Below are 13,376 nucleotides of genomic sequence, written 5' to 3'. Positions count from 1 at the left end.
AAAATAAATAAATAAAAATAAAAAATACATCCTGAACGATTAATAAGTACTTAGGGGAGAATGTAGAACACAGGGTACAAATGGAGTGTAACAATTTCCGTTGCTATTGGATAATCATGCCGAAATGGATCTCCCGTTTTGTACGTCTTACCAACTCCTCTGTATTTAATTATCATATTTATAAATATTCATATTTTCAAAGTTATCATTGAGGTCATCTATTGCTTTCGTTATTTCGTCGATCTCGTCGATTTCGTCCATTTCGTCAAAGTTTATGTCATTCGAATCGGCGTTGCTTTCCTCATCGGGGTTGTCTTCGTTTTTATCCTTTTCGTTTGCTTTTTCCTGAACTATCGGGGTACTGTCTGGGTGCTTCTCTTCAACGCCTTGTTCCTCCTTGCATTGATCAATGCTCCCCTCATCGTGGTAACCCTTTTTGGGGATTTCTTCCTCCAAATTTGAGGCATTATTGGGGCTATCACTATCAGATTTGTGCATGTCGGATGAAAGTTTATCTCCATTGAGCAACTCATCATTCACGCTACTCACGGGGGTCAAGTGGTTTAGGTGCCTCTGCAACTCGTCCATATTCACTGTGGTGTGACTCACTGGGTTCTGCTCTGCGTTCATACTTGTGGCCTCTTTGCTAACTTGGTCAAGCACCATGTCAGATACTCCTCCATGCACATTTTCGATTGTAATGTCGCACAGTCCCTTTGCATTTGTTTGTTCATTTGCTCTGTCTAACCCTACATCGGGGGGGTTTCTTTCCGATGGGGTTTTCAAATTGCTCTGTTTTTCAGCAACGCCACTGGCATTCATCTCCAGGTTCGCCTCACCACTGTTATTGTGGGTTTGGCCAAAATCAAACGTTTCGAATAAATAATCATAGTTAGCTTCATTTTCCTTGGTAAGGGGCCGCTCCTTGGTGATGTTCCCCTGCTCGGTACCTTTCGGTTCATTTTGCTTGGACACATTTTGGCTAGTTTCTACAGAATCAATTATATTATCAAAATTGATTCCATTAAAAGGGGGGTCGCTATCCCTGGACACGTTGACTTTTTGTCCCCTTTTCTGTGAATTATTTCGATTGGAAAGGTCGTTTATGTCACTAGTTTTTACTACACTACCATTTTGTACATTCCTAGCGATCGCATTTGAGTCATTAGGGAGAGAGTCCCCTGTATATCCTACGTTTCGGTTTCTACTTTTCTCGCTCAAGTAAGACTGCTTAGAAATTTCAATTTGTGTCAAATTGAAACTGTCCTTTGTTAGACCTACTTGGAAGTTCTCTTCATCCGGTTGACTTGTTAATATATGAATATGGGAAGAGGGGGTTGTTTTCCCAGGGATGGGAACTACTGCATCCCTCTCATTTTTGTGTAATGATGAATTGTGGCCAAGGGGCGGAAGATCATTGGCTTTGTTTGAAAGGAGATTTGAATTTTGTCCCTGCCCCTTTGGTAATAAATTGTTCCTACCTTTGTCACTATCAAAATTGTTATTTCGAGTTGCTGGCTTGTTCGGTGCGTTACCGTCTTGTTGCGCCATATGAACGGGTGGTAGTTGATTCGATCGTTTGAGCGCTGTGGTTTGGGAAGTGACGTTAAGGCTACCCAGAGACGGTTGGAAGTTATTACTTGAGTGATGAGCAGAATTATTTGTAAAGTTCAGTTCGTTGAAAACGCTATATTTGTCTTCCATCTCGCTAGGCTTTTTAGGTGCAGTTTTCCCCTCCGGTTTCATGGATTCGTCACCAAAAAAGGAAAAGAGATTTTCACTGTCATACGATGCACCGTCTTTACTGTTAAATAGGGTGTCCGTCTGTTTGGTCATAAACTTGGAGGAAGTGGCGCTGGTAAATGTTGCAACCGGTTCGTTGAAAAAGCTGTCGTTTTCTTGTTCCACTTCATTTTTATCTTCCTTCTTTTCGGTGTTCCACGGGTCGTATTTGTTAAAAATAATTTCGTTAATATTTGATTGGTTGAAGGTTTCCTTCTTTTTGTTTTTCTTTTTTTTGTCCTTCTGCTTAAGTTTTTCGGTTTCCTCTTCCGTTGCCTTGTCCCTCAGGGTGGACTTAAACCCATTTTCGCTTCCATCCGCGTTTTCTCGCTCCTTTTCCCATTTTTCAAAAATGCAAATCTGGTCGTTAATGTACAGAAGAGAATTTAGCGTGACGGAGATGTTGACGTTACCCTTGTAGTCGGACAATTTGTTAATGCTTTGGAAGATGAGATCTTTGTACTTGGCCAGGATGGCAATGCATTTTGATTTCTCCTCATCATTATACATGTGTTTAATTTCTTTTAAACTTTTCATTATATTGTTAATTTGTGGCAATTTTAGAGGCAAATCGTGAAGTATATTATCGTCCGAGAAGGAGGGAGAGGTGTCTGCATTTTTCACGTAAAATTTCTCAGCCTTATTAATAATTGGGAAGGTAATTCCTTTTTCCTTCAAGGATTTATATTCATTAAAAACAGCAGCAGCTATGTGCTGATGGAGGATAAAAGAATCATGCCATAACTGTAACATGAATAGGATTTTTCTCTTTATGAAATGAAGTCTTGGATCTGTTGCTACCCCTGGGTGGATGATCGGGACGATGAGAAATTTAGATAACTTGGACTTAACATCTTTCGTAATGGACTTTTTCAAAGTTGTTGTTTTTAGGAGAGCACTTATTTTTTTCATAAAACTTTCATCTAGAAATCGAACAAAAAAAAGGCCTAAATTTTTGACACAGAAATTTAGGAACTCTAAAGAAATTACTACTTCCTCGGGGACATGTTTTTTTTTTAATTTCTTCCCAATGATTTTTATGGTGTATATTATAATGTTGACCTTTTCTTGCATATAAGTTAAAACGTTATATGCTCTGTACACATCTAGGAATATTATGTCGTTTAAGCAATTGATATTTTTTTCATTATATTTTAACATTTCATTCGAATCGATATTTCCATGATTTCGTAGCAGGTTATCAAGACAGGTGCAATACGTCTCATCGTTATTTATATTTCTTAAGTTATTTATTTCGCTTGTGTAGTTATTTCCAAATCCTGTGATGTTATAATTTATGTTTTGAATTTCTTTGTTATTTAAAAAGCTTTCTAAATTTTGGCTATTCACTACGTCTCTATTGACTGCGTCTCTATTTGCCGACCTCGTCATATTTGCCTTCTTGGCATACTTCCCTTGCAAGGAGTTACTGTACTGATTTGTGCCACTTGTACTGTTTTGCCTTTTCTCTGCTAGGTTATTTTCGTAGTTACGGAAAAAGTTAAAGTTGCTCTTGTTGCCTGGTATGTTCCTACCATCGGAGGTAAATTTCTGCTGCGGCTTGGCTATATTGCTTAGGTAGCTTATTCCTTTAGCGAGGTTCAGATTTTTAAACTGATTTTCGTAGAAGGAGGTGTCCGCTGAGGCCCCTGACCTGTCATTGAAGTGGCCTCCTCCTCCACCGGCACCATGGCACACGGGGCTGTTTATGTTGTAGTTAATATTACTCAACATATTGTTAAACGATTTCATGCAGTTATTCGATATAGCACTGATGTTGGAGCTTTTGAATATGCCTAGAGATTTCTTTTTCCCCGACTTGGAGTTATCGCTTGATGAGTCCCTCCTCGCGCTTGAACCCATATTTGAGGGCGACCACAATGGGTTTCTGTTCAAATCCCAGTGCTCATTTTTCCCTTTTGTCACACTGCCTCCGCTCCACTTGTCGTTATTTGCCGCGGCTTCATTTGTTGGGAAATTCATCCCACCTTGCACGTTTCCTCTGTTCTCTTTCGCATCTTTTCTTTTTCTGATTCCCCCGTTATCCATTATCTCTTCGTCTCGCGCATGTAGTTACGGGCGTGCCTCCTGCGTGGAGTCCGCGTATGGGCACTGCGGTAGGTAAATGAGGTAAGGGGCGCTAGCATGTGCGCACAGAATGGTGCCAACAATTGCCACAAAAACGACAAGTACGCTAATGGATGCACAGGTTGTCTCTTCTTGGGAACAAATCAGAAAATACGGCGGAAAGGCATCAATGCAAATGTTTGCCTTAACACGTGAATGAGAAAATTCGAAGGGTTTTTTTGCGTCTTCAAAAACTGGCGTTTCGATTTTTTCTTTTTTTTTTCATCAAGAGTTCAAAAAGTACGTGACGCGGAAAACGTAATAATTGGGCTCATTCGAGTGCAATTATTAGGCTGCTCCTATTTTGTATGTTTTCAAAATATGTGATGGGCAAAATATGCTAGGTGTTTTTTTTTCCTTATTTTTTCTTCGCCCCCTGTTTAGGTGTATATTTATTTGGACACTTGGTTGGGAAGGATGGGCCTCATTTCTCTGACGTCTGCAGGCCTCGTCTATTCTCGGTCAACCAAGCGACAGGCATGTCATGTGTAAGCATATGTGCATTTACAAACGGTGGGTTGCCCGCGTTAGCAACTGTAGTGCCCTCTCGCCACTCCCACTTGTGCGATGTCCGACGGAGGGCGCGCGCCGGCGATCCGCACACGTTTATCTGTATATCTATAAATTTATATATGTATATGTGTACATTGTAGGTGGGCATGAATGCAGGCACATAACCGCACATGTACATATAAGCCATCACAGGGAGGTAAAACAGGAGAAATAAAAAACATTCATAGAAATCTCCCAGCGGCTATGGACTTAAAAATCTTGCCACGGCGTTAAAAAGGGATATATATGCACATGTACAGGGTTCTTATCTATGCATTTTTCAAAAAATTCCGTTAGGCCTACACAAAAAAAGGCGGAGTGATCCAGACAATACGTTCATATATGCATATGTATACATTTCTCGATTTTATGTTAAACTTCTGCGTTTTGAAGTTTAACATAAAGTCGAAGGTTAAAGATGTTGATTTTGTGGAAAGATTTCTCTCCCCCCAAAATGGAACGTTTTAACAGTTTAGCGATACTATCAAGTCGTACAGTTTGCTGAAAGTTGAGTAAGCTATCGAATGAACTGAAAGGGATAAAAAAACGGATTGAGAGGAGCAAGCATGCCATGTTACCTGTATACACGTACATATGTACGTACTTGCGTGCGATTTTGCGAATAACAGCCATAGCATCGAGTTCGCAGTTTCGCCATTACGCATGGTACATATGTAAATATGTACTAAATGGTTGATTGACTTCTTCCTTTTCCTTTCCTTCCTTCCGTTCATTTTTTTTTATTTTTTAAAAGGTTAATTTCCTTCCATTTTCAAAAAAAAAAATCTCAAAAAATGCTGGAAAGATTTTTTTTTTCACAATATTATTGCACACATCTAACAGTTTAACAAATTGTATCAGTGGAATAATGATGTTTTGCAAAATTGTGCTGGAAGGAAAAAATGAATTTTGAAGTCGCACGAAGAGCGAACATGTGAGAGAGGCAAAAAAAAAAAAAAAAAAAAAAAAAAAGGAAAAAAAAAAAAAAAAACAAAAAAAAGGAAAAAAAAAAATAAGAAAATAAGAAAGTAAGAAAATAAGAAAATAAGAAAGTAAGAAAATAAGAAAACGATAAAATGAGAAAATATGAAAAAATTTGAGGGATATAGTAGCAGAGTACCATGGCATGTATAGCAAAGTTAGAGGAGCACAACCGAATTGAAAAAACGCCAACATAAGGCATATGGGATTAGTGTAATAGTAGGGATTGCTCATAAATCGGGACGAACATCTACATACATACACATGCATATGTATGGATCCCTCCACCTTCGGCTTCCTATTCATAGCCGGAAAATTCATAATTGTCAATCTTCAGAGAAAAATATATAAGGCGGGTTAGAAGGCACCGCAAGTATAAGCAAAGTGGTAAGCATCTGAGCAGGAAAGAAAGGAACAAATGCGCGTAAGGAAATTATAAGGACAAGCCTTTCGCTACCTCTCGTTTGGCCGAATTCGTCGTTTGTGTGTACAAGAGGAGGATCTATTCTCGTGTGTGCCCATTTAAGCATAACGTCGTAGATAACTACCTCGTGGCTGCAGCACATTTGGGACAGTGCTCTGTCTGTAACAGACCCACCTGCGCTTATTTCGTTCCACCTCAATCTAATTTGTAAGAAGTGGACCCTTATGACAAGTGACGAAATAGGTCACTTCTACTTGCGAGGAAGATGAAAATATGTCTTGCCTGTAAGTGGAAAATTTAATTTCAGTTTCGCCTGCTCGATGTTTACATTTGGAGAAAGAAAAAAAAGAATCGCGCTTATTAGCGGCTCCCTCCAGGATGTCAACGCGTATATATATGTGCCTACATATGCATTCACCTGTGAGTGAGCCCCCCTACGCGGCGGTGCAATATGCTCCCTTTTTTTTTTTGGAAGAAACCAAAATGAAGCACCGTGAGACGTAGTGCGCGAAGAGTCACACCAGCAGCAAACAGATACTATATGATGCTATTTCTACTGCTAGTCGTGGCCTTCGCTACTGCTAATGAATCTCATTTCGGCTTAATATTGAAAAGTAAAAATCCGGCGTTTTTACCTGTACACACGGGATATTCTAAGCGTAAGATGAAAAAAGGAGAAAGGAAAAGTGCGTGGGAACTGCTTGCACGAATGAAGTTCCGCCGCCCTCCCCTGACGTAAGTACATATGTTCACATAGACGTAAATTAATCCATGGTGGGTATTATCTTCCACTTTACACTAACCTTAGACAGCAATGCGAGAGGAAGAAGCAGCCACCTTAGACGATATTACACAAAAGAGGAGTCAGGGAATAGCAAATTTCGCAATAGGGACATTTTCAAGTTCGGCTCATTTGAGGATGATCAGATAAGCGATGAAGGCGATTCGAATGAGTACGAAGAATTTGATGATCAAGATTACGACAATGTGCACGACGATCGGTTAGGTGACGACCACGTAATAAATGAGGAGCCAAAGGACGATCCAGAACTTGTTCGCTTCGACGTTTTTCGTGAAGAAGAGAAGGAAAGGACGGAGGAGGGGGAGAAACTGAATGGGGAAGATAACCCGACTGCAAATGGACAGAATGAAGACGAATTGAAAGACGAGTTGAAAGGCGAAGTGAAAGACGATGTGAAAGAAGAAGGAGATAATATAGAGGGGGAAGACTCCCTATGGATGAAGTCCAGGAGACAAGTTGCTGGAAAACATAGATATAATGTATACAACGACGAAGTAACAAAAAAAGATGACAATGAAATAGATCTACAGAAGGCGGATAAAATAGATAGGGAACAGGCAAAGTTGCCGCCATACATATACCAAGGAGGAAAGGCATACGAAGGAAAAGCAGAGGAGTATGAACCAGAAGTATACGATTTTCATACGTATAATAAATATTTCGAAGAATTGTGTAAGGAGAAAAAGTCAGCAATAGATTCTTATCAGTTGGACAAAAGTCAGCTGGATGAATCCTATTTTGATGCCAAGAAAGGGGGACCGAAGACATTTGGTTTTAAATTTAAACAAATTCAGCCTGTAAAATATCATCAAGGAAGAGCATACACCTATTTTTTTATGCATTCCCATGAAGTAGAATTGTCTCCCATTTTTTTGAATGCCTTTAGGAGAGTAGCGATCAAACATTTAAAAGGAGGCAGAATTACAGCCTTGAGAATCCCAAATATGAAACACGAATTTTATTGTATAGTTGGAGTAAGAGAAAATTTTTTTGATTTAGCTCAGAATTTAAGACATATCACTTTTAAAAATGTGCCTGAGCATGCAGATATGGATAATTACATGACAGGGAAATTTCGGATAAAGGGACCCATGATCGTTGTGGCTGGACATATGCAATTACCAAAAGGAATCGAAATTGTAAACAGAAATCAGTATATCTGTTCCGTGTCCGCTGGAAGCTATCTCGAAATGGATGTAAAAATTGAAAGCATTGAAGAGTATGTCATGCCAGAATATGGAAGCCAATCAAGAAATAGAGACATTTGTAAAGACAATTTTATTCATTTTAGCAGCAGTTGCACACCTGTGGAATATTTTGGATTTATGGGACAAAGGAGAGGGATCAATTTGGATACCCTTGGCGAAATTAACATTGTCGAAATGCACACGGATGGTTCTATCACCCCGAAAAGTGCCCTATTGAAAACTATTGATTATATATCTGAGAATTTTCAGTACATGGAGAATGCACTATACAATAATTGCCACACATGTGATGATGGATCTGTTCAGGAAGAATTTAGGAACCCAGAATTTTATATGGACAAAGATAGATATACTGATGTGCCATGGAATAAGTATAAAACAACCGCAGAAGAATTGGAGGATACCAAAAAATGGCTTTATAGGAAGGATGTTGCTAGGCAATATGACATAGACCCAGAAAGTGCGCAATCGAAACAGGAAAGAGAGATATTATGGGAGAAAAAGAAAAAATTTTTGAAGGAACTTGACAAAAGACGAGAACAAATTAAGAAAGGACCATCTGTATCTGAGGGAGAATATATTCCATCTGAAGAAAGACATGACTGCTTGCTCGATTGGCCCGTGGACAAATCTGAGAGAAATATGAATCCCCCCAGATGGGTCGTTGAACGGCCTCTCGATAAAAGTCCGCACATAGGTCACGAGGAAATTTACGACGAGGGTATTTAGCGTGCGTGGGAACAAAAAAAGGGCAAAAAGGTTGCGCACACACGGATGGGTAGAGAACAGGACGCGGCGGTTTTCCTCAAAGGGGGGTAAAATTTGTGTAGGCAAGGTTTGTTTGAAAGGCGGGTAAATTGTGTGCATGGAATTGTTTTCCCGAGCGTTTGTTTTGTTTAGACCGTTTGCTTAGCCCATTTGTTTTCCCGATTTGTTGCCCCATTTATCGCTACATCTTACTTTTCTTTCCTTTCCTCCTTATTTTCCAAATTAAAAGCACGGAAGTTGCGGAGGGACACAGCACTGTCTTGCAATTCCCGAGCGGAGTTGCCTTTTTGGCCAAATTAACACATGAGCCAACTTGCGTGGGCAAGATCCAGCGAGTGTGGGCCTAAGTGAATAAGCTGTATATGTGGCATTATTCTCCGAAAAGGAAGAAAGTTAAAAAAAAAAAAAAAACTTTCGTGTACATAACAAATGAAGTTTTTTTTTTTTTTTTTTGACGATGGCGTCATTACTTTTTTTTTTAATTTTTTAAGAAGACTTTTTCGCTTGCTGCGAAGTAAGAAAAAAAAACCTGCAAATATGTTCACAAATTCATTCTTACACGCACATATTTATGTATATCCATTCTTCAGTAAATCTGTCTTTTTGAAGCTACTTTGTCAAATGACGTTTTTGCATAAATGCAACAAGGCGATTTATTTTTTTAAGCTTTGAGGCTTTATTCCACACAAATTGAGGATTTTTTTTTCTGTCATTTTTAACTTTAACCCTTCAGGAGAAGGCGGCAGAACAATGAAGAATTTAAGAATAACGTTTGAAGGGGACACTTTTTTTTTCTTTTTCTCACTTCTTCTCTATCGAACAATATATCGAGAGAAAAGAAATGATCAATTAGCAAGTCGAATTTAAAAAAAATTAAAACCACGGCTTGGTGAACTTTCCTCTTTTGGTGAGTCTGATTTGTGAAGTTCATTTCGCTTTTTTTTTCTTTCATAATAAGAATTCCCAAGGAGTTTGTAACTGTTTTGTTTTTCTTCAATTTATATGAAAACTTTCGCCTAACAGAGTGGTTCCGCACGGTTTGTGGAAAAATGCCCCTTTTTTGTGAGTCATTTTAAAGGTATACGCGTGCGTGTGTGCATATGAGTGTTGTATATGTGTACGCTTTTATAACCTCCGCAAGCGACGTCGCTGCACATAAAATAGTGCCGCCTGTTATTGTGCACAAAATGAATACATCCCCCCGCCGTAGCCTTCACATTCATGCTTAAAAAGCGGCGCACAGGATTTCTTCAAATAATTTTCCTGCAGCAGTAGTACACTTAATTACATTTAAGAGAAACGTAAAGAATAACCATATGACGACGCCCATGCCCAGGGGAGAATAAGATATAATGCATGGGCAAAACTGCACACCGGATGACCCCCCCACGATTTTGATTTTTTTAATTTAGAGACGTACGGGAGGGGCAGAATTCACGACCGATATGCATATGCGCGAATATATATAGACATAAATATTTTGAGAGAATTACATTTAGGCGCATCAAAATGCTAACTCTAATTTCAGTTTGCTCGTACTTGTATTATGCACACAGAGATTCTATACTCAACTTCGTGGGGTTAAGTAACAAGGAAGATCCAAACGAAAGTCAACAAAATAGGGGAAGCACTCGAACGAATAAAAGAAGAGTTAAAGGAAAAAAATCCGTAAAAGGAGACCTGAGGTCTTTTTCCGATTCAGACATGCGCAGGAAAAAGTTTATCTTAAGAACATACAGCGATGTCGATTTTCACATAAAATTGCAAAGCAAGAAAGGTAAAAACAATTAGTGTCACTAAGGGAATTTTTTAAATAACATTTCAACTTATTTTTCTGTGCGTCCATCTTCGGTTTTTACATTTTACTCATTACGCTTTATATGGGATGATGAATTAGCTGAAACTTGAGATGTGTAAAAGTGTGCACGTGAATTTTTTTTTTCTACCCCTCCCCCCCTTGGTGCGTCCCTTTTGGCGTATATTCCACCTGCACTGCCGTTCGTATTTTCAATTTTTTTTTTTTTTTCACTTGTTATGAAATTTAACCCTTCTCAATTCTAACTCCCCCTTGTGTCACATATTTATTAACCCCCTAATGTTAGCGATGTATGTAGACCATCGCCATCATGGAATCAACCATATGCCTGAACGAGAGCACACATGTTTATGTGCGAAATGAACGGTGTAAGAAGCTTCTATTGATTTGATTTGTGAAATTTTTGTATCAGTTTTTTTTTTTTTTTTTTTTTTTTTTCTATTTTAACATTGCAGTGCGTTGTCTCTGCATTGAGCCGCGTTAACTTGTGCGTGAATGCTAATACGCAGGTGTAGGTGTACATGTAGGCATATGTCACCTCTGGCGGAGAGCAACGAAGTCAGAAGGGAATGACGCCAAAGAGGCGTGGCTTAGGATGTTCACAAGCTCCTCATTGCCCTATCTTCATTTCTATGTCTTTCTTGCAACTGAGTTATCAAGTGGGATTGTAAATTTCCAGCATAATAAATGCAAATGTTCAAATAAAAATAGGTGAACAGCTAGGGGATATGCAAAAGGGGAGGGCCTTTTGCTTGGTACATGGAAAAGGGTCTGTAGGAAGTTGGCGCGCTGCGAAAGACAGTTTTGCGCCGTTGAGACTTTGATTATTTGAGGATATATTTGTTTATTCAAATCTTCATGCACATGTTTTTTCTCTGCTTTATTTCTATCTTTGTTTGTTTTTTTGTTTCTTTTTTTTTTTTTTTTTTCATTCCCCAATGCACACACACAGGCGCTAAAGTGCGCAACAGCCTCATGGTAACGACATATCCACGCTGAATAACGAGAAGAAGAAATTGAAGAACTTCCACAGATGGGGCAATTACCAACGCAGCGTCAACAAGTGGCATAGCAAAAATAATAGGGGATGGAAAAAAAAACGATATAAGCATCAATAAAGAGAGAGAGAAAAAAAAAAATGGACACTTGTGATTACAAATTAAATGTCAATTACCCGTTTAATTTAGACGAAGAGAGGAAAAAAAAAAAAAAAGAAAAAAAACATATAGAAATTTTCTACGAAAATGATTCTTATTTGTATTCCCCTTGCATAGACGTGGAAGGTGCGTTGTGCGTTATTGCAGCTGGGGGAGAAATCTTCAGGTATAAATTAGAAAGCCAGAAAAGGGATGGAAAAGGCAGAGACAAATTAGCTTCGACGTCGTCATCAAGTGAAGAGGAAGATGGAGACGCCACAGATGAAGGTGGCAGCGACAGCGGAGAAAATGGTCAAAGTGATCAAAGCGGGGAAGATGTACGAAATGGAAGAAAAAAAACGAATGCTCAGAACGCAGAGCGAGAAAAATATCATAGCACTGATGTTGAAGCGGAATGCTTGTGTGCGGACAACGATTACAACTTCTACGTTTTCGACCCTAGTAATAAAAAAAAAAAAAAAAAGTAGCATCATACAATGTAGTGACGCAGAATATATGTCAATGTAGAATATCGTCAGACAGTGCCAAAGGGTACTATGTGCCCTTTACATAGGGAGAAGCATCTCCCAAAAGGGCAGTTAATTAACGTGCTTATTGCATTATACGCACCATGTCCCGTATGTGGAGATTAACATTTAGAGTAATTTGTGACCCTGGGGTACGGTTCAATAGCTGCTCAGATTTTATATGTTTAACACCTTGTTGGTGTAATATGTATAGCATTTTTCTCCACTAATATGCTCCATTTTTCTTTTTCTTTTCCTTTTTTTTTTTTTTTTTTTTTTTTGCAATCCCATTTGGCAAATGTGAACCCCCCTCCTTCCCCCAATGCTGAAGTGACCCGCGGGCTGATGGTGATAAACAAGAAGAAAGAAATGGAGTTGTACACAGACGAGTACGAAGATCAGCATTTCCACGGAGTGAACAATTTGGTTTATGATAAAAAAAGGAACATCCTATACATTATCGATTCGGGAAACATCAATGAAGAAAATAAGTGTAACTTGTTCTATGTAAATAAAGACATAGAAACGATGATGTCCATAGATATTCCAAACATGTCGTACGCACATAACCTATGTGTATATGAGAAGGGTACGGCGAATGATATATACGTCTGTTTGACGAAAGAAAATAGAATTGTGAGATTAATTAGTAGAGGAAATTCTTACATTAAGTGTCACTTTCTACAGATAGATGGTTGCTACTCCCCTTTGTTCATTTGCACGGATAATACGAACTTTGTTGTGCTGCTCAAAGATTTAAGTGGTTGCCAAAAAAGGGGGAAACTTCTCGAAATAGATTCCAACGGGGAAGTAATAAACACCATTTTCACGGACGGCTGTCAGTTTAATGGCATATGTTACGACGATAAGGTGGAGAAGTATTTTTTCATCGAGAGGAATGTTATTTATACGTATTAGGGGGAAATGTGTGTGTAGGTGGGTAGTTACGAAGGGGGGGTAAAATATACAATCGTTGATGATCATATAGGACAGAAAAAGGGATCCAGACAAAAAAAAGAACTTCCCTTTTTTGCTTCACCATTGTGGCTAGAGATACGCGAAATGTGGAGCCCCATGGGGCTAGCTAAAATTTGATTTAACGTCTGTTGTGAGCGCGGCGTGGTCGAGCATCGCGTGTCATCCCTTTTTGGCCACTCCTATTTTTTACTCTTGTGAAATTTTTTTTTTTTTTTTTTTTGAGCGTAATTTACCAGGGGGAAAGCGAATGACTTATTACGCTTCTCCCCATCCAA

At 38.9% G+C, this 13,376-nt stretch overlaps 5 protein-coding genes across 5 annotated transcripts in view; 4 read left to right on the top strand and 1 right to left on the bottom strand.

The window, feature by feature from the left end:
* C922_00454 (hypothetical protein) overlaps window positions 1–15 on the top strand; it is a gene marked incomplete at both ends in the record, with an annotated part of 3,522 nt that extends 3,507 nt beyond the window's left edge. Inside the window, one exon of the mRNA XM_008816070.1 lies at window positions 1–15. Within this exon, the coding sequence (XP_008814292.1) occupies window positions 1–15 (15 nt within the window).
* A 150-nt stretch (window positions 16–165) lies between these two features.
* C922_00453 (hypothetical protein) lies at window positions 166–3,831 on the bottom strand (the record flags this gene model as incomplete). The annotated part of the gene is made up of 1 exon (XM_008816069.1): window positions 166–3,831. The coding sequence occupies one exon, from the start codon at window positions 3,829–3,831 to the stop codon at window positions 166–168; it is 3,666 nt and encodes a 1,221-aa protein (XP_008814291.1).
* A 2,806-nt stretch (window positions 3,832–6,637) lies between these two features.
* Window positions 6,638–8,605, top strand: C922_00452 (DNA-directed RNA polymerase subunit alpha; the record flags this gene model as incomplete). Its single annotated transcript, XM_008816068.1, has 1 exon — window positions 6,638–8,605. The coding sequence occupies one exon, from the start codon at window positions 6,638–6,640 to the stop codon at window positions 8,603–8,605; it is 1,968 nt and encodes a 655-aa protein (XP_008814290.1).
* Window positions 8,606–10,153: 1,548 nt separating this feature from the next.
* C922_00451 (hypothetical protein) lies at window positions 10,154–10,435 on the top strand (the record flags this gene model as incomplete). The annotated part of the gene is made up of 1 exon (XM_008816067.1): window positions 10,154–10,435. The coding sequence occupies one exon, from the start codon at window positions 10,154–10,156 to the stop codon at window positions 10,433–10,435; it is 282 nt and encodes a 93-aa protein (XP_008814289.1).
* Window positions 10,436–11,598: 1,163 nt separating this feature from the next.
* C922_00450 (hypothetical protein) lies at window positions 11,599–13,041 on the top strand (the record flags this gene model as incomplete). The annotated part of the gene is made up of 2 exons (XM_008816066.1): window positions 11,599–12,058; window positions 12,455–13,041. 2 exons carry the CDS (start codon window positions 11,599–11,601, stop codon window positions 13,039–13,041), a joined length of 1,047 nt encoding a protein of 348 aa, XP_008814288.1.
* Between the last annotated feature and the right edge of the window lie 335 nt (window positions 13,042–13,376).

Source organism: Plasmodium inui (genome assembly GCF_000524495.1).
Source record: "Plasmodium inui San Antonio 1 unplaced genomic scaffold supercont1.2, whole genome shotgun sequence".
Lineage (NCBI taxonomy): Eukaryota > Apicomplexa > Aconoidasida > Haemosporida > Plasmodiidae > Plasmodium > Plasmodium inui.
Note: the sequence above shows the minus strand (reverse complement) of the source record. Positions and strands in the feature narration are given on the sequence as shown.